General features: G+C 33.4%; 1 protein-coding gene across 1 annotated transcript; it reads right to left on the bottom strand.

Moving 5' to 3' along the window:
* Window positions 1-18,111: 18,111 nt before the first annotated feature.
* Window positions 18,112-18,513, bottom strand: LOC107023325. The gene has a single exon (XM_015223987.1). The coding sequence runs from the start codon at window positions 18,511-18,513 to the stop codon at window positions 18,112-18,114; it is 402 nt and encodes a 133-aa protein (XP_015079473.1).
* Between the last annotated feature and the right edge of the window lie 1,309 nt (window positions 18,514-19,822).

Here is a 19,822-nt window from a genome sequence, read left to right on the forward strand (position 1 = left end):
TAAATATTTATGATTTATTTTAAAACCTTTAATATATTATTTTGAAAAAAAGTTACCTATGAAGTAACATCACATAATTGAGACGTAAGAATAATTAAGATGAACATAGTCAGACTTTTAAGTTTATCGGTGATTTTTATTTAGCCACTTGAATGTATGATAATTTACTTCTATAATTTTTAAAAACACTCAATTGGCAGTAGCTTGCATTAATAATGTGACGGGTTCATTAATTTAGAGGGATTTAATTAGTAATGGGTGGGTAGTGGATTGATTTATAAATTACACTAATAAGTTAAATTATAACAAATAGTTGAGCGCCACGTATTTAAAAAAATATTTAAATAGTTTAAATATAAAATCGTTAAATAAGTGGTCAATTTTGAACCAAAAGGTGGATGACAAGGGTATTTTGGACCCAATAGGTGGGTGGGAAGGGCATTTTGGAGCCAATAGGTGGATGAAGGGTAATTTTGTACCATTTTCAATACTTTGAGGGTATTTTGGGCCCTTTTCCGTTATTTATATGTAGGTCATTTTTTGCATCTTCTTCTCCCTTTCGTTTTCTTTTCTCAAAACTCTTTCTCTTTCTTATTCTTTTCATTCACTTCCAGGTAATGAGCATGTACTCTCAAATGTAATGTTCTCCACATTTTTTCTTCTTCTTTTTTTTTCTTTTTAATCGTTTCATGTTTTTTTTTTTGTTTTTCTTTGACAATTTTTTTGGTGTTAGATTCATTGACACCATATTCGACATCAAAAAAGATTATTAGATCTATCGATTTAAAGAGTTATAAAAATAAGTCGATTTCCACTTAAAAATTACAAAATATTGTTGGCAAAAAATTGATTGTGGAGATTCCATCCAATTCATTGATAAATTAGTATCTTATGCAAAAAAAATTTTAATTTTCGAGGAAGATGGTATGATGTAATTAAAATTGCAATTGAAATTTGAATTATAATTTGTAGATTGAGGGGTAAATTCATCATAAGTTTAATTTTTGGCTTAATTTTAGATATAATCATGGTGGGTGTAAGAATTGTTCCTGTAATGTGGACATTGACGTCTACAAATGAAATGTGAAACCTATTTTTCTTATGAAAAAAAAAAAGAAAATTGGAAATTTTTATTTTTTTATTTTTTACATAAAGAGAAAATTATTATGTTGTGGAAGAAGAAAAGTTGAAGAGAATTTAACCGTAAAAAGAAGAGTTGTTGTTGAGAAGGTGAGAAGACAATTAATGGTGAAAAAAAATATTACGAATATTTAAGTAATTAATTAGGAATTTAGTTAATATACACATGGACGAATAAATGTGTGTGACTCAACAACATCCAGTCTTTAACTGGGTTGATGATGGGAGGGTTGAAAAAAAATACTGAAAAGATGTTAAGGTAGGTATTTAAACATTCGTATAGTTAAAGTGATAAAGTAAGTTGTGCAGACAAGTTCGGGGGAAATTTTATGTATTTTCTCAATTAAAAAAGGTAATTGAAGATGATGAAAAAGAAAATATCGATATGAATATGACGGTGGTGATATTTTTTGTTGGGTGACAAAGAAGAAGAATAAGAATTGGGTGCACCTTGAATTGAACTCGATGAATTGCCTTTTGCAAGAGAGAGCAACTTAGATACCTCTTTATTACTTATATTCCTGAAGGTGATATAGTGATGGTGAAGAACAAATCAATAATAAAGGTGGCCGAATACCATTTTCGATGAAATGAGAATTGAAATGAATGCGATTTAGTGATGAAAAAGATATAATTATAGAGAAATAAAATAACTATTTTAAGGATTGATTAGAGTAAAATCCAGTTAACAAATAAAAGTTAATTAACAAAGAAAAGAAAAGAAAAAATTATCAATTATGATATGGCGTTGATGTAGCGTTGAAGTGGCAGAGAGTGTAATTCACCACATAATGTGAGAGTGGTGTTACACGTCTCAGGATGGTAGTAAATTCATTGTTCAATAGTAAAAGTGTATAATAAATCATTGTGACAATTTAAGTGTATAGTTAACTTTTCGAGATAAGTTCAGAAGAAAATATATGCCTTTTCTTAGTATAAAGAATCATTTTTATCATTTTCTCTTGTTCAGTTGTATATACCTATTGTTTTTTTTGTTTGTTTCTTATAAACTTTATGTCCAATGAAATTTCAACTGGAAATGAATATAAGAAGGTGGTTATCTTTTCAAAGCAAGTCTCACTTGATTTGTCGTATACCAAGTAATATGTAGGATGTCATTTTTCTATAATTAAAAATTAGTATAGAAGAAAGATCGGAATGATATGATAAAGAGATGAAAGGAAAAGAAGATGAAGAAGATAATTCTTATTCAAGTGCGTCTTTCAAATGGTGAGTGATATCGTATTTATAACATTGAGATATCACTCTCAAAAGTCATCTAACTAGTAGATTCATAGTTATCCTAAATGTTCTTATCACCTTGGAATCACCTATACATGAATTAACTTAATTGTTGGATATATCCAATGGAAAATCCACATAATACAATGGATTAATAACACCCCCCCTTGGATGTCCATAGATAATGCGTCTCATTAAAATCTTACTACAAATAACCAGTGGAAAAGCCTAGTGAAGGAAAAAGAGTACAACATCTCATAATATGCTTTGAACGTTGTCTCGTTAAAAACCTTGCTAGGACAACCCAACTTGGGACAAAATCATGGTTAAGTAAAAGAGTACAAAATGTATTTTACTCTCTCCGATGAAAACTTCACTTGATATTTCGAAAACGACACATTCCAATCATGTATCTCAACTTCTCAAACCTTGATGTTGGTAATGTCTTGGTGAATAAATTACCAAGATTATCATTTGAATGGATTTGTTGAACTTCTATCTCACCATTTTGTTGAAGATCATGTGTGAAGAAAAACTTAGGTGAAATATGCTTTGTCTGGTGTCCGTAAGTGTATCCTCCTTTCAATTGAGCTATACATACAACATTATCTTCATACATTGTGGTTGATATATTCTTTTTCAAAGAAAAATCACGCATTTCCTAAATATGGTGGCTTATTGATCTCAATTAAACGCACTCTCGACTTGCTTTATGGATGACTATTATTTCTGCATGATTTGAAGAAATAGCTACCACTGTTTGCTTCATTGATTGCCAAGATATTGTCGTGTCTCTACACGTAAATAAATAGCATGTTTGATACCGAAAAATTATGCGGATCACATAAATATCTTGCATCTACAACACCAATTACATCTAACTTAAGTTCATCAAAATAGAATAAACCTGTGTCTATGGTCCCCGAAGATATCTAAGTATGTGTTTGACACCATTTCAATATCTTTATGTTGGGAAGAAACTAAATCTTGCTAGCAAACTCCTTTCAAAACAAATATTTGTTCAAATATTGTTAGCAAGGTACATTAGTGCCCGACCGTACTAAGATATGGAGTTTCATCACCAAGAAGCTTTTCATCCTTCTCTTGAGGTCAAAAATTGATCTGTATTGATGTAAAGCCATCTTGTCACCATTGGGGTACTTAATGGATGTGATTTATCCATGTAAATGACTTAATATATAATTTTAAAAAATTTAAATATCAACCTCCGAAGGTCGGTTGTCACGACTCAAAACTGTCGTGATTGACACCCACATTTACAAGTCGGTGGGAGAACCACTACTATTATCCAACTAAATCAATTATTCTAAAACAAAGACATTTAAGTTACAAAAGCAAGTTAAATGACTACAAGAGCAGTTTCATTACTAAACAAAAGATCTAAAAACTAAAATTTGCAAAAGTTAAACCTAAGATCTGAAAGTATAAACAAGAGAATTTTATTGTACTATTCAACTAACTAATCAAATTGTCTATGTCCGGAAATGGTGGACATAGACGAAAGAAAACTCCATGGCAGCCTCAAAGATGTGGCTCACCCTTGAAGTCGATGTGATGATCTCTAGTCTCCTAAGCGAGGTCTGACAATAGCCTCCTGAAGATGTCGTGTACTCAACAAAATAAGAGAAAGTGCAGAATCAGTAAACAACCACCGCGTAATAGTAGAATCATGTGACTATCCCCCTAGTGCAATACAAAAAATTCGAACAAACATTATAATCACATGCATATATATCAACGTAAACAACATTATCAATATGAAAATTCGACTACACATTTCACATGCTTAACACATCTTTGGTCCTCTCACAAAACCCAACGCCAAACAGTTAGCTTGCCGGAAGGTGGTAATCTAATCCCAAAGTAAATCGGAACGTGGAAATATGATTCCAAAGTATGTCGGAACGTGGAAATCTAATTCCAAATTATGCTGGAACGTGGCAGCCAATCAATAGTTATGCCAGAACGTGGCAATGATTCCAGTTAGCTTGTCGGAACGTGGCAATTCGATCCCCATTCACACACCATAATTACAATCACAAGTACGTCATCAAGATAATACATTTACATCATGATTTCATGGCTATATTGTTCATCTATCTTATCTACAACAAACGTGATCAATATTGCAACATTCATATACATACAATATCGTAATGAAGCAAAAACATGCAACATCACACAATCATGAATCACAATCATCATCTACCTCGAAACAAGCTTGAAACCCTGAGAAACTTGATCCTTCGCTTTTCAGATTTGTTCATCTTGTTCTTTCTCTACAAACAATCACAATAACACAAGAATCAACAAACAATCACTAATTACCCAGATTACTACCAATTCTATGAACCTTAGATCAAACCCATGATCCCAATTAGTCAAATTAGGGTTAATTACATAATAGAATATATCCCCTCATGAAATTAAAATTATATTTAAATCACCTGATTGCTACCAGATTTCTCTACACCTTAATGACTCCGATTTCGTTCAAATCTGGACTAGGTTGGGAAATTTCAAGTTACTACAAAAAGAAATTCTGACCCAAATTTTTTCTCTGTTGGCTTTTCTATAACAATGAAAACCTCTTATTACAACATGAGAGAGGAGTGAGAGATTTAGAAGTGAAAGAGATGAATTACGATTTTGATATTATCATTCCTTCTTTAAAAGAAGTATTTATTTACTGATCACGGAATGTCAACATCTTTTAAAATAATTATCTATATTTAAAAATATTTAATAAATATCTACATGATGAAGCCAATGTTATTTAAATAAAATAATAATTTAAATATACCGACCTCTTAAGGTCGGTATTTATTAATATATTTTAATATAAATTCACTTATTGAGGTCGATTTTATTAATTAAAATTATATATATAACCACAAATCATTAGAAGTTCAATTCTATAAATTTAATTATATTGGTCAATTTAATTTTATAAATTTGAATTATATACCTTCTAATTATATAAATTTAATTTTATCGATCAACAAAAAGTTTATCAATATCAAATTTGATATATAAATCTCCTTAAATGGATCATTGATATTTTTTAAATTGATATTGTATATCATATTTGAACCACTAATATATAAGACTTGATTTGTTAAATTACTCGAGAAGTATATAATTAACGTATTTCATACTTCAATGAATTATCCTTTACATGTCATTGTCTACGATACGATCACTACACTTGACATCCATGCAAGATCGAACGTAATAATCTCGATAGAACTTGCCTTGTACTGTAATTTACGATGTTATATTGTCTATTTCATAAACATAAGACATTGAAGGTTACATACAAATAATTAAACAATTAATTATAAATATAAAATTAATTGATTGTTACCATGAAATTTCTACGAGTATTATCACACATTTCATATTCGAATGGATTATATGTTCGCTCTTCACCTCTACATCATTACATGAGATACTAAGTTCATGATTTGATGACGATTGATAGAATTTGTACATTACTCTATAAATATAAATATAATTATCTACTAATTCATATCAACGTAATTTCACACTCAAAATATGAATTATAGATATTGTTTTTTGTTTATTCCACGAATTCTAACTTTTAATTTATAAAATCATATAAAATGTTTAAACTTATTAAACAATTAATTATAGGTGTAAAATGAATTTTAGTATTATGCACAATAACAAAATTATAATTTATAGGAATATTTTAAACAAATCGACCTCCGACTGTCATTCTTATTAAAAGTAATTAGATTTAATAAAAATTACCGACCTCATAAGGTCGGTATCACATTAAATTTTAAGATAAATAAAAAGTAATCATGTTAATTAAATAATATTGACATCGGGAGGTTGATATTTTATATTAATTTATATTTCAACTTATATAAAACAATCATCCGAAGGACGATTTATTTAAAATTAATTAAAAATATTAATTTATTAATTTTTCTTGAAGTCACTAATAAAACTTTTAATGAAAATTAATATAATTACATACTATTTAATTTTATCGACTTCAGAAAGTCGGTATTATAGTTTTTTTTTAATTTTTTATTGTACTCAAAATCGTCCTCTGAAAGATGATTTAAATAAAATTAATTCAAAATATATATCAATTTTATTTTTTATATTTAATTGAGAAAAAAATATTATTTATTCAATACCGACATTAACAGATCGGTTTTTATTACAATTCATTTTTAAGAGAAAAATTCTGACCTCCTGAGGTCAAAATTTGATTTTTCCGCTTTATTTTGCATAAAATTTGACTACTTGTAGTCAGTTTTCATATTAACATAGTTTCATACTCTAAATATGGATTATTGATCTAACTTTTTGAAAGAGTTGGTTTTGGTTCTTGTGGAATCAAACTAAATGGAAGATGAATTAATATGAATATTTGGTAGGAAGATAATTAGTAGGAAATACAAGTCAAAGATTGTATCTTGGTAGGTGAAAGTTAGGCAAACCATAAAATGGTTTGCTATCTTAACCTTGACAATTTTGACACATAGCGATGTCATGGATGACATCAATAGGATGAATTTATTCCTATAAATAGGTAGCTCTTAATTCATTTTCAAATCATCCTTTCACTTGCCTTCTCATCTTCTAAGGCATTGTGTTCTCTCTCTTGTAGTATTTCACTTATATTCTTTGTATAGTGAAATAAATATTGGTGCAGTTGTTCTTTGGTGGACGTAGGATCATTTTGATCCGAACCACGTTAAATATTGTTGTTCTTCCTTGTTCTTTAGTTTCACGTTTCCGCTAACAATTGGTATCAGAGCAAGGTTCTGTCTGAGTATGCTCTGTGGTTGCAGCACAGTCTGAACTTCCACATCAGAAAAGGATTACTTTGGTTTTCTGTAGTTCCAAATACATTGTAGTAGAAAAGGAAGAACAAGTAAAAAAAAAAAGAGTTCCATGAAGTTTGAAATTGATAGATTTAGTGGGCGCAACAACTTCAATATCTGGAAAATCCAGATGATAGCGTTACTGCGGAGGGAAGGTTCAATCCATGCTATTGACGGAAAGTACCCCGATAAGATATCGGATTCCGACAAAGAAAAGATTGAAGGAGATGCATTGAGTGCAATCCAACTGTCCCTTGCACCTAACGTACTTTGTGAAGTGAGTACAAGTACCGAAGAGACGGCCAAAGAGTTATGGGAAAAGCTGGAAGGGCTTTACCAGGACCAGTCAGTGACAACAAGGATGTTGTTACAACGGCGTCTTCATACATTTAAGATGGATTCAGGTACTTTGTTGCAAGACCATCTAGATGCGTTCAATAAACTTGTGATGGACTTACAAACTGCTGGAATTAAAAAGGACGAGGAGACACTTGCATGTTCTTTACTATTTTCATTGACTTCAAAATATCGTGATATTGAGAATTCAATGATGTATAGCAAACAACCTATTAAACTTGAGCAAGTGCGGCAAGCACTAAACTCTTGTGATGTGCGGATGCATTTTGAAGGAGACAAAAGTGACGAAGCTAGTGGACTCTTTGTAAGAGGTCGTACTAGCCAAAAGGGAAGGAGCAAATCGAAGTACAGATCAAAGTCTCGTGTGAACAAAAAGAATGCGGAGTGTTGGGGCTGTCACAAGAAGGGGCACTTTGAACGAGATTGCCCTATGTCGAAGTCCAAAGAAAAGGCGAGTGCATCCATTGTTGAGAAAGTACATGATAATGATGATGATTATGTACTAACAACATCATGCAATAATGGAGTCTATGACAACAAATGGATCTTAGACTCTGGTTGTACTCTGCATATGACATTCCGAAAAGATTGGTTCAGCAGCTATGAAACAAGCAGAGGAACTGTATTAATGGGCAATAATGCAACTTGTAAAATAGTTGGCATTGGTTCAGTTCATGTTCGCTGCCATGATGGAATCATGAGGACTATTACAGAAGTCCGTCATGTTCCTGATCTAAAGAAGAATTTGATCTCCCTGGGTACTTTAGATAAACAAGGCTATAAGTACATGAGTGAAGGAGGAACTATGAAAGTGACTAAAGGGTCTTTAGTCATGTTGAAGGCCAAGCTGGAGGATGGCCTCTACACACTTGCGGGAAGCACCATTATTGGCTCTGTAAATGCATCTACAGTGCAGTTATCTAATGATGACAAGGCAAAATTATGGCACATGAGACTAGGCCATATGAGCGCACGAGGATTGGAGATGTTGAGCAACCGCAACCTTTTGAATGGTGAGAAGATCAGCACACTTGAATTTTGTGAGCACTGCGTCTTAGGGAAGCAGAAAAAGGTCAGCTTCAGCACTGGCAAGCACAAGACGGGAGGGGTGCTAGACTACATCCATTCAGATTTATGGGGTCCCTCTAAGCTTCCATCAAAGGGAGGAAAGAGGTATCTTCTCACATTCATTGATGATTTTTCACGAAAGGTTTGGGTGCGTTTCCTGAAGACAAAAGGTGATGCTTTTGAAGCATTTAAAGAGTGGAAGATTTTGGTTGAAAATCAAATTGAGAGGAAAATCAAGTATCTTCGCACGGACAATGGCTTGGAGTTTTGCAGTGAAGAGTTCAATGATTTCTGCAAGGTTCATGGGATCGCAAGGCATAAGACGGTCAGGCACACACCACAGCAGAATGGAGTTGCCGAGAGAATGAACAGAACTCTTCTTGAGAAGGCTCGTTGTATGCTCTTACAAGCTAAGATGTCCAAAGTATTTTGGGCTGAAGCAGTTCATACTGCTTCTCATATTGTCAATCGGTCTCCAGCATCAGCGATTGACTTTAAGACTCCGAATGAGGTCTGGTCAGGTGAACCCTCTAACTATTCATACTTGCGAATATTTGGGTGTCCAACTTATTATCATGTTAATGAAGGTAAGCTTGAACCAAGGGCTAAAAAGGCCATATTCGTAGGGTATGTTGATGGAGTAAAAGGGTACAAACTATGGTGTTTGTCTTTACTCAAATTTGTAGTTAGTAGAGATGTTACCTTTGATGAATCCTCTATACTTGATCCTCGTAAAGTTTCTATGGAGTTATCTAGAAACGAGAACAACGAGCAGGTGGAGCTACCGGTGGAGCTTACCAAGAAACGGGATCAAGAGACTCAAAGTGATGAGTCAAAAGATGCAGAAGAACTTGCTTCCAATGAACCATACACAATTGCGAAGGGAAGGGACAAAAGGCGGATACGGAAACCGGAACGTCTTATAGAGCAAGAAAATCTGATTGCACAAGCGTTCGTAGCTGCAGAAGAAGAGATTAAGGATCTCGAGCCCTCTTCGTATATTGAAGCAACTTCTTGCAAAGATGCTGCACAATGGCAGTTGGCCATGATGGAAGAGATGGAGTCTCTTCACAGAAATGAGACATGGGTCTTAGTTAAAAGGCCAAAGGGGATGAGGACAGTTGGATGCAAATGGGTCTACAAAAAGAAAGAAGGTATTCCAGAAGTGGAAGCTGCTAGGTTCAAGGCGAGATTGGTTGCAAAGGGTTTCAGTCAGAAGGAGGGAATTGACTACAATGAGATCTTTTCTCCAGTCGTGAAACATAGCTCAATTCGCGTGCTGCTAGCATTGGTTGCACAATTTGATTTAGAGCTTCAACAGCTTGATGTCAAAACTGCTTTTTTACATGGTGATCTAGAAGAGACAATCTATATGGATCAGCCTGAAGGTTTCCTAGCTGAAGGAAAAGAAGACCATGTATGCCAACTGAAGAAGTCTTTGTATGGTTTGAAGCAATCCCCTAGACAGTGGTACAAGAGGTTTGATGCATTCATGACTACACATGGATTTTCGAGGAGTGCATTTGATAGTTGTGTGTATCACAAGAAGATGTCTGGTAACTCTATGATTTATCTTTTGTTGTATGTTGATGATATGCTTATTGCTGCTAACAACATCACAGAGATAAATATTTTGAAGAAACTGTTGAGCAAGGAATTTGACATGAAGGATCTAGGAGTTGCAAAGAAAATCCTTGGAATGGAAATTTCAAGAGAAAATGGTGTTGTACATCTTTCTCAGAAGAGGTACATCCGAAAAGTTCTTGAAAGATTCAATATGGATATGAGCAAGCCTGTAAGTACACCTTTAGCTTCTCATTTCAAGCTTTCAGAGTTACAAATGCCTCAATCTATGGATGAGGTGGAGCATATGTCAAAGGTTCCTTATGCGAGTGCAGTTGGTAGCATTATGTATGCTATGGTATGCACACGTCCAGATATTGCCCAATCTGTAAGTGTAGTAAGCAAGTACATGGCAAATCCAGGAAAAAGGCATTGGGAAGCTGTCAAGTGGATATTGAGATATCTCAAAGGAGCTCCTGATGTTGGCCTAACCTTTCGGAAAAGTGAAGGTATTTCAATTCTCGGTTATGTTGATTCTGACTATGCAGGGGATCTTGATCGAAGGAGGTCCACAACTGGATACATCTTTACTCTCGTTGGCAGTGCCGTTAGTTGGAAATCGACTTTACAGTCGATTGTCGCTTTGTCTACAACAGAGGCAGAATATATGGCAGCAACGGAGGCAGTGAAAGAAGCTATCTGGTTGAAAGGTTTGGTGGCAGAATTGAGTTCAGCTCAGCTTAAATCAATTCTAAAATGTGATAGTCAAAGTGCTATTCATTTGATTAAAAATCAAAGATTTCATGAGCGCACCAAACACATTGATGTCAGATTTCATTTTATTCGAGATGTCGTAGAAAAGGGAGCTATCAAGGTTGAGAAGGTTATCACAGACGATAACGCTGCAGACATGTTGACCAAAATAGTCCCGCTTGCCAAGTTTGCACACTGCAAGGACTTGGCGGGAGTATGCATCAATTGATGCAACTCTAAGAGAACAACTGCTAGGTGGAGCTGGTATGTTCAACAAAGGTTTGATTCTTCTTGTTTCTTACAATGGGATTGCCCAGTAAGCTTAGAAGTTTTGGCCGGAGTTGTTTATACGCATGCTTGGAACACAAACCAAGGTGGAGATTGAAAGAGTTGGTTTTGGTTCTTGTGGAATCAAACTAAATGGAAGATGAATTAATATGAATATTTGGTAGGAAGATAATTAGTAGGAAATACAAGTCAAAGATTGTATCTTGGTAGGTGAAAGTTAGGCAAACCATAAAATGGTTTGCTATCTTAACCTTGACAATTTTGACACATAGCGATGTCATGGATGACATCAATAGGATGAATTTATTCCTATAAATAGGTAGCTCTTAATTCATTTTCAAATCATCCTTTCACTTGCCTTCTCATCTTCTAAGGCATTGTGTTCTCTCTCTTGTAGTATTTCACTTATATTCTTTGTATAGTGAAATAAATATTGGTGCAGTTGTTCTTTGGTGGACGTAGGATCATTTTGATCCGAACCACGTTAAATATTGTTGTTCTTCCTTGTTCTTTAGTTTCACGTTTCCGCTAACACTTTTTATATATGAAAGTATACAAAATTGTTACACTTTTTGAACAATTAATTGGAGGTGTAAACTGAAAATTTAGTATTATGCTAGCAAAATTATGATTAATGGGAAAATTATAAACAAACCGACCTACGGATGTCAGTTTTGTTAAAAGTAATTAGATGAAATGAAAATATCGATCTCATGAGGTCGATATTTTATATTAATTTATTTATTAACTTATATAAAACCGTCATCCGGAGGATGATTTATTTGAAATTAATTGAAAACATTAATTTTTTGAAAGTCACTGTATAAATATTTTAATGAAAATTAATTTAATTGCATACCATTTAATTTTATCGACTCTCGAAAGTGAGTATTATAATTTCTTTAATTTTTTATTTTACATAAAACCGTCCTCCAAACGACGATTTAAATGAAACTAAATCAAATATTTCTCAATTTTGTTTTTTATATTTAATTGAAAAAAATATTTTTATTTATTTAATACCCACATCAAGAGGTCAATTTTTATTGTTGTTCTTTTTTTGGGGAAAAATTTTGACCTTTGGAGGTCGGAATTTGGTTTTTGTGCTTTATTTTGCATAAAAATTGACCACTTATAGTCGGTTTTCTAAAGTTATATTTTTAATTTTATTCTTTTTAACAATATTGACTTCTGAAGGTCGGATATACCGACCTCAATTTGAGGTCAGTAATTTTTAGGTCGGTATTCACTGTTTTTTTAGTGGTGATATCTTTCCTGTGTATGTTGATTGATGGACAAGTATTCCATTTGACAAATTCTCAATTTGTAGGCCAAGACAAAATTTTATCTTGCCGAGATCTTTTATTTCAGATTTTCTTTTCAGGCACTCAACGACATCTTCAATCACTTAACAAGTGTCAATGATGTTCAAGTCATCAACATACTATTATAACAAATTCATATTCGACCGTTTTATGCAAGGACAAGTTGGGTCATTTTTGTATCTTTTCTTTAGCAAATATTCATACAGACGATTTTGAAACTTTATCGAACAAGTTTATCTTCAATCGTTGTATGCTTCAAGTACCTTAATGCTTCAGAAATTTTCATAAAATTTTTTGTGGTCCTATGAGTCATATAGATAGGTTGTGACAACGTATATTAGGCGCATTTCAAGCTTCATGAACTTCCAAATTTATGAGATAACTAAAGGTGATTGCCTCTACCACAAGAGAATATTTCTCCATCTAATCAATGTCAGGTCTTTGAGAAAAAATCTTGAGAAACAATTCGGGCTTTATATCTCATGGCTTTGCCTTTTTCATTTCTTTTTCAAACAAAAATTCACTTGTACCCCACTGACTTCATACCTTCATTTGTTCATATTATTGGCCCGAAAACTTCACATTTTTCTAGTGAAGCCACTTGTTCTTGAATTGCGTCCTTCCATTTTGGCCAATCATTTCCTTGTCTACAACTGTCAACAAATTTTGGCTCAAAATCTTCATCTTGTTGCATTATTTAAACAACAATATTATAGGCAAATTTGTTGTGAATCACAACATTATTTTGGTGCCACCTTTTTCTTGTCGAGACATAATTCATTGAAATTTATTTATTCTCATTATTTCAGAAATTTGAATCTCCTCGGACTCCTCGGAGGTGTAACACTCCAAAAGTCCAAGACCTAATGTAGAGCCTCACATGTTGAACTAAGGTTGGTAACACTATTTCTAGACCTAAATAATGTTTATAAACCATTTGGGAAGTATTAGATTCAAGACGTTAAGAAACGTCCAAGACCTCCGGAAACTAGTGCACTTGGACTAGTGAAATGTGCCTAGGTTGTGTGAAGGTTTAGAGGTGTTGTATGAATTCTAAAACTTGTAAAATTACTTTAAATAGGTAAAAATATGTATATAAGGTGAAAACGTCCAGGTCCGACCCTCCAAACATCGCCTTAGGGGTCCCCGAAGGGACCCATACTTGGCCAAGCAAGCTGCTAAAGCGGCAAAGAAAATACACTTGGATAAAGTGGGTCCGCTTCACAGACTTGGTGGGACTTTAATAAAAAATCAAGTATGCGTCTCCGGCACACAACGAACTCTACTATCTCAAAAAATAATCAAAAGATCATGCGAAAGCAGCTCTCCGCCGAAGACTTGTTCCCCGACGAAAATATGAAATTTGAAATTCAAGTTTGACTTCATTAAAGGGTTAACTTAAGTGAGGGGTCTTTTGGATATTTCAATTGAGGTCTGTATATTGATTTTAAATCAGTTTTACCTCACATTCACTCACTCAAATCAAAATCCAAAAGCTCTTACCTCTCTCTACTTTCTCTCTTTATTCAACCTCCATTGAAGGAAGAAGAAAGCTTGAAGAAAAAGGAAAATTTCTCTAGGATTCACTTAAATTTTTTGGATTAAGGTTCATTAAGGTATGCGTTCTTCACTCTTGGGATTCCTTTCCCAAGATGTCATTTCAAAGTTGATTTCTAAATCACCCAATTCCAAGGGGTTTCTCCTTTTAATGGGTTAACTTCTAAACTTATAGTTTATTATGACTAATTGTGATTACCCATAGATAATTGAATATATATTCTTGAGTAATTGATGTTACTTAGGGGAATTTCGTGTGGATCATGTCCCTTTTCCCAATTTTCCCAAATCTTGGATTTTGCTTATAGATTGATGTGAATTGCAGAATGTATGGATTGTTAGACTTGTTTTATCTATTCTAATTCATTTATGGACTACCTAGGGTAATGTATTGTTGGGATTGGATCTATTTCTTGAAGAATTCATGATGAACCCCATTTCCCCTAACCCTAGGTTATGAATTGAAGTTAATTGGGATAGCGATGATGCAATTGACCTAGTTATTGTATTAATTACTATTGAATGATGTTGTTACATTATTGGATGAAACTGGTTGGTTGATGGTAAGACCATGATGATGGCTTTTGAAAGATATTAGGTAAGTCTTTGTTATCCTAAACCTTTACTTCAATTATGATGGCTTGTACTTGGTAATGAAGTTCAATTGAAGTATGTCTTGTAATTGGATTAAGTAGGTGTGGTATGATAATGCAATTGAAATGTCTTGATTATGTGATTGTGATATTATGCTTAAGATGTAATGATATAAGGTTGGTTATGAAGTACCTATGTGCCTTATTATGATATAATGATGTTAATGTGATAATCTCACATATGAGGATTGTAATGAATGGCGTTCTCATGCAATTTCTATTGAGCTAATGACTATGACTATATAAGGAGCTATTCTCCTATGACTTAGATTAAGTTATGATTGTTAAAGAAAGACATTTCAAAAGTGACTCTAGCTTAGAACCGAGTGAACTAGTAGTGAGGAGTGTCCCTTCCCAAGTAGGGAAGGTAGTTTACTATTGTACTCATGAGATTGGAGACTATAATGTCAAAGGAATAAAGAGGGTCCCAAGTACATCTCCTAGTTCTTGAACTATGTCACCCTCATAGGAATACTAGATAGTGGATCCACCTAGATGTTATGTTCATGTCTTAGTACTATCTTGGCAAGTAGTCTACCTTCTTTCGGTATAGGGTTTCATGACACCGAATTCCACATTAGCTCATGTGGTCTATGTCAATTAAGGCAAGATGTTCTCGAAAGTAAAATGAAGTAATAAAGTGAACTCTAACTAAGATGACTTAAGGGGTTTGACTTAGTCTAGATAGGGGTATGGGACTCTACCTATACATTGCACTAGTTGGCCTTGAGGGAAGTCTTAGGAGGATATTCTTATGTTCTTATTCTCTTATAAAGTGAATGATATGCATGTGTTGACTTTACATGTTGATGACTATATGATGTTGGCTTCATGTATGAACATGCTATTGGTCTATATTGTTAAACATAATGATGACTACTCTTGATGATATACTATGTTATGTTAGGCATTGCTTATGATCCTTTATTTGATTTACTTGGTTGAGTAAGGTTATGGGTTTTACTTGGTCATTGTACTTGTAGACTTGATGGTGGGTTATGAGTAAGGGTCTCGTATATGTTGAAATCTTATGAACTCTTATACATGTTTCATTGTTATAACATGATGTTGGAGTTGCTTCGACTATGGTTCTAATATGCTATTAAACATGTTGACTTGCTTATACTTGATGATGTTGGTCTTGTGTTGAAGATGCTATTTTCTTAATTTATGTATGATTATTAGCTTATATGGACTCTTGAATGTGCATTAAAGACTTTCAAATGACTTAACATGTTTTCTAAAGTAAATGGCCTTTTCTCGTGCATGCTTTCAAATGTTGTATGTTCATATGATTATGCTTAGTACAAGTGGTGTACTAACCCATGTTTCTATGTTTACTACAAAATGTAGGTTCCAGCCGTTAAGCTTTTAGAGGGCCATTAAGGAGGGCTTGGATTGTCATTCTCCAAGTTCGGTAGGTCCTCATTTTTCAAGGACGATGTCACTATCTATCTATTGGATGTTGTTTTAGTATTAAAGACAAATTTAATTCATTCTGTTTCATTTGAAGACTATTGTTGTATATGCCTACATGTGACTTTTATTGTAATGAAGTATGAGCTATGTCTAATGGTGTACTCATTCTAGATGGCTTAATATGAGACTTATCCTAGACTTCCTATGAGATTACATTGCTACATTATGTATGTGAAATAAAAGTAGAAGCCTAAGTAATGCTTCCTATGTGAGGAGTCCATGTAAACTCCCTATGTATATACTATGTGTAAGCGAGAGGTCTATGCAACCTCATGAAGTAGATGTAGATGAAAAATTTTAATTTTTCGCACTTTTTAACCTGTGAAATGTAATGACGAATGCTAAGAGGCTAGTCTTAGTCCTCTCCGAGGAGAACGACACCGGTTACGTCTAGGGGGCACTTCCCGGATATGACAGGAGGTTTCTTGATGTGTTATGACTCGGGTCTCTTCTTGAGAAATTTCTTTCACCTAGTGATCGTCTTGATCATTTATTTATTTTCTCTTTAGAGAAATTTTATCCTTGGAACCAACTGGTCTGCCACGTTTAAAATGTGGTCCACACTCCTTTGTCTTAACAATTTATTTCATCTAAATATCAACTCGAACTAGAGTATTAGGAGGCGTAATATGCGATCTAGTAATTTTTGGGAGATTAGTAAAAGCATTTGGTAGTTGAAGCAACTTCTTGGTCACATTGATTTGTTTTCGAGGATTCATATGAGATAGTGATGATAAATTCCAATTTATATCTTTTCACAACTTTTTATGTTTTCCTATAATAATTCGTTAAAATGACAATAAGCAAAATCCTGTCTTAAATAAATATCCCATCATTGGCTTCAAATATTTTATAATTGGAGATTCATACCAACATATGTTTGGGGGACCATCTTTGTGCGTTGTGGTGGAGCAATCGAAAAATATACCACACATCAAAAAATTATATGATGGAAAATATTTGGCTCTTGACCAAATACCAATTGTAATGGAGAGAATTCATGATAATTGATCGGCCTTATACGCACAAGTGTGCTCATGTGAATTCTCAATTATCACGGGATGACCTAATCGGTCATGTCATATGATAAAATCATTAAAATTAGCAACCATTTTATTTGCTAAGACATGTGACTCAATTGTACTTATACTTGTATAGTACAACCCACAAGAAAGTGCAGATAATTTTTTCATTCACAATTTTCTTCTCTGTATTAATTGTAGTAATGGAAGGGTACTCAACATTTCTTCATTAGCAGTCTCAATATGATAGCTATTTTTACGAATAACTTTAAAAATTAATAAGGTTCTTTGAAATTTACTACAATATAGTGCATTATCAATGATCCATATTGTCTCCTCCCCCCTCCCTCAAGTAATAAGGTCGCTCTTCCAGGGCGCTCAATTAATTTTGTACTACCTGAATTGTATTGACATGTCATTTTCATAACCAAATTAGAAAAATATTCCTTTTTCTCTTAATATATTATGTGTTGTAGCATCATCAAAAAAACACACATCTCCATTACTCATCTTGGATCCAATTGACAATTTAGAATTCATATTAATTTTCATTAAATTAAAAATACATCAAAAGAAGTACGAAATAAAATTAATAACGAAAATTTCAATACTTCAACATAAAAAAATGATAAATAAAAAAAAAACATAAGTAAAATAGCAACAAACTGCATTCCCCAACTAAAGAAGTCATAACTTCCATATGAATAATATCACCATGACTACTAGAAACATTATCCTTTAAAATCAAATTTGCTTCAACATCCTTATCATATGTCTAAATTATTCTCGATTTATCATCATCTCTAAGAGTCAAATGTGACTCGGCTCGAGCATTCGAAGAGGAGGCATCACCTTTATTTCCTTTTCTTTTAAAGAAATTTTTGTAGAGCTTGACAAAATGCTCAGATGTGCGACATTCACTCTTCTGATGGCCTTTCATGCCACAACGATGACAATTACTTTCGGAGGGGTTATTTTGAGAACTTATGTTGTACTCCCTTTTATTATGACCATCACCTCGACGACTGTTGTACCGTCTCTTATCTTTGCCACGTTTCTTTGGATTATCATAGCCCCGATGATTATCTCTTTTGTCTTTAGATTGATCACGTGCTTCTGCAACATTTGCTTCCGGTAATGGAGCAGCTCTAGTAGAACGAGTTTCATGATTATTCATTAAAAATATTTTGTTGCTCAGCCACGAGAAGACATGAAATCAGTTCAGAATATATCTAAAAACTGTTTTCACGATATTGCTGCTGTAATATTACATTTGAGGCATGGAAAGTAGTAAGTGTCTTTTTCAACATGTCCTCATCTTTTATAATCTCCCCCACATAGTTTCAATTGGGAGGTTATCTTGAATACAACAGAGTTTATTTAATTATGGTCTTAAAATCATGATATGGTAAGTGCATTCGCACATAACGATCTCTATGCAATACTGTAGCCTTCAGGTGGTCATATATGCACTCCAAATTAATCCACAATTCAAGTGAATCTTTTGTCACTAGATATTCGATTTTCAGACCCTTATCAAGATGACCACGAAGGAAAATCATAGTCTTCCCCTTATCTTGACTCGATGCTTCATTTTCAATAATGGTGGTATCAAGACCTTTAGCTAAGTGAATCTCAACATCAAGTAGCATGAAAGGTAATTTTTTTCAAACATATCTAGTGCCACAAACTCAAGTTTGGATAAATTCGACATGATGAGATTATGAGAGAATAGCTGAATCAAATAAGAATACTTATATAATACCTTTGCAAGTAGGAACTTCGCGCTGAAAATGTATTATAAAAGAAAGCTCAGAATGATATAATATAAAGAGAAGAAAGGAAATGAAGATGAAAAAGAGAATTCTTATTCAAGTGTTTCTTCCAAATGGTGAGTGATATCTCTATTTATAGTGTTGATATATCACTCTCAGAAGTCATCTAACAGATACGTAGTTATCCTAAATGTTCTTATCACCTTGGAAGCACTTATACATGAATCCAATTAATTGTTAGATAAATCTAATGGATAATCTACATGTATAAGTGCTTCCAAGGTGATAAGAATATTGCTTTTAAAAAATATTTCAAATTGCTTTTAAAAAATATTTCAATTTTTTTAACTTTTTACGCCATTCCCACCCCAACAAGGTCACCGCTCCCCCGCCCATCCTGTCAAATTTTTTAAGAAAAAATAATTTCTGAAAAAAACTTCAAATTTTTTTAAAAAATCATTTCTTACGCCATCACCATCCCTACCCCAAACCCACCCATGCCATCCCCGTCAATTTCTCTTATAAGAAATTATTTTTGAAAAATATTTCAAATTTATAAACTTTTCATTTTTACGCCACCGCTACCCCCTAGTCCCCCTCCACCCGACAACCCCAACCCAGGCCATTCCCGTGAAAAATATTTTTAAGAAAAAATATTTTGGAAAAATTATTTTAAATTTAAAAGATTTTCATTTTTTAAGCCCCCCCCCC

Source organism: Solanum pennellii, chromosome 1, assembly GCF_001406875.1.
Source record: "Solanum pennellii chromosome 1, SPENNV200".
Classification (NCBI taxonomy): Eukaryota; Viridiplantae; Streptophyta; class Magnoliopsida; order Solanales; family Solanaceae; genus Solanum; species Solanum pennellii.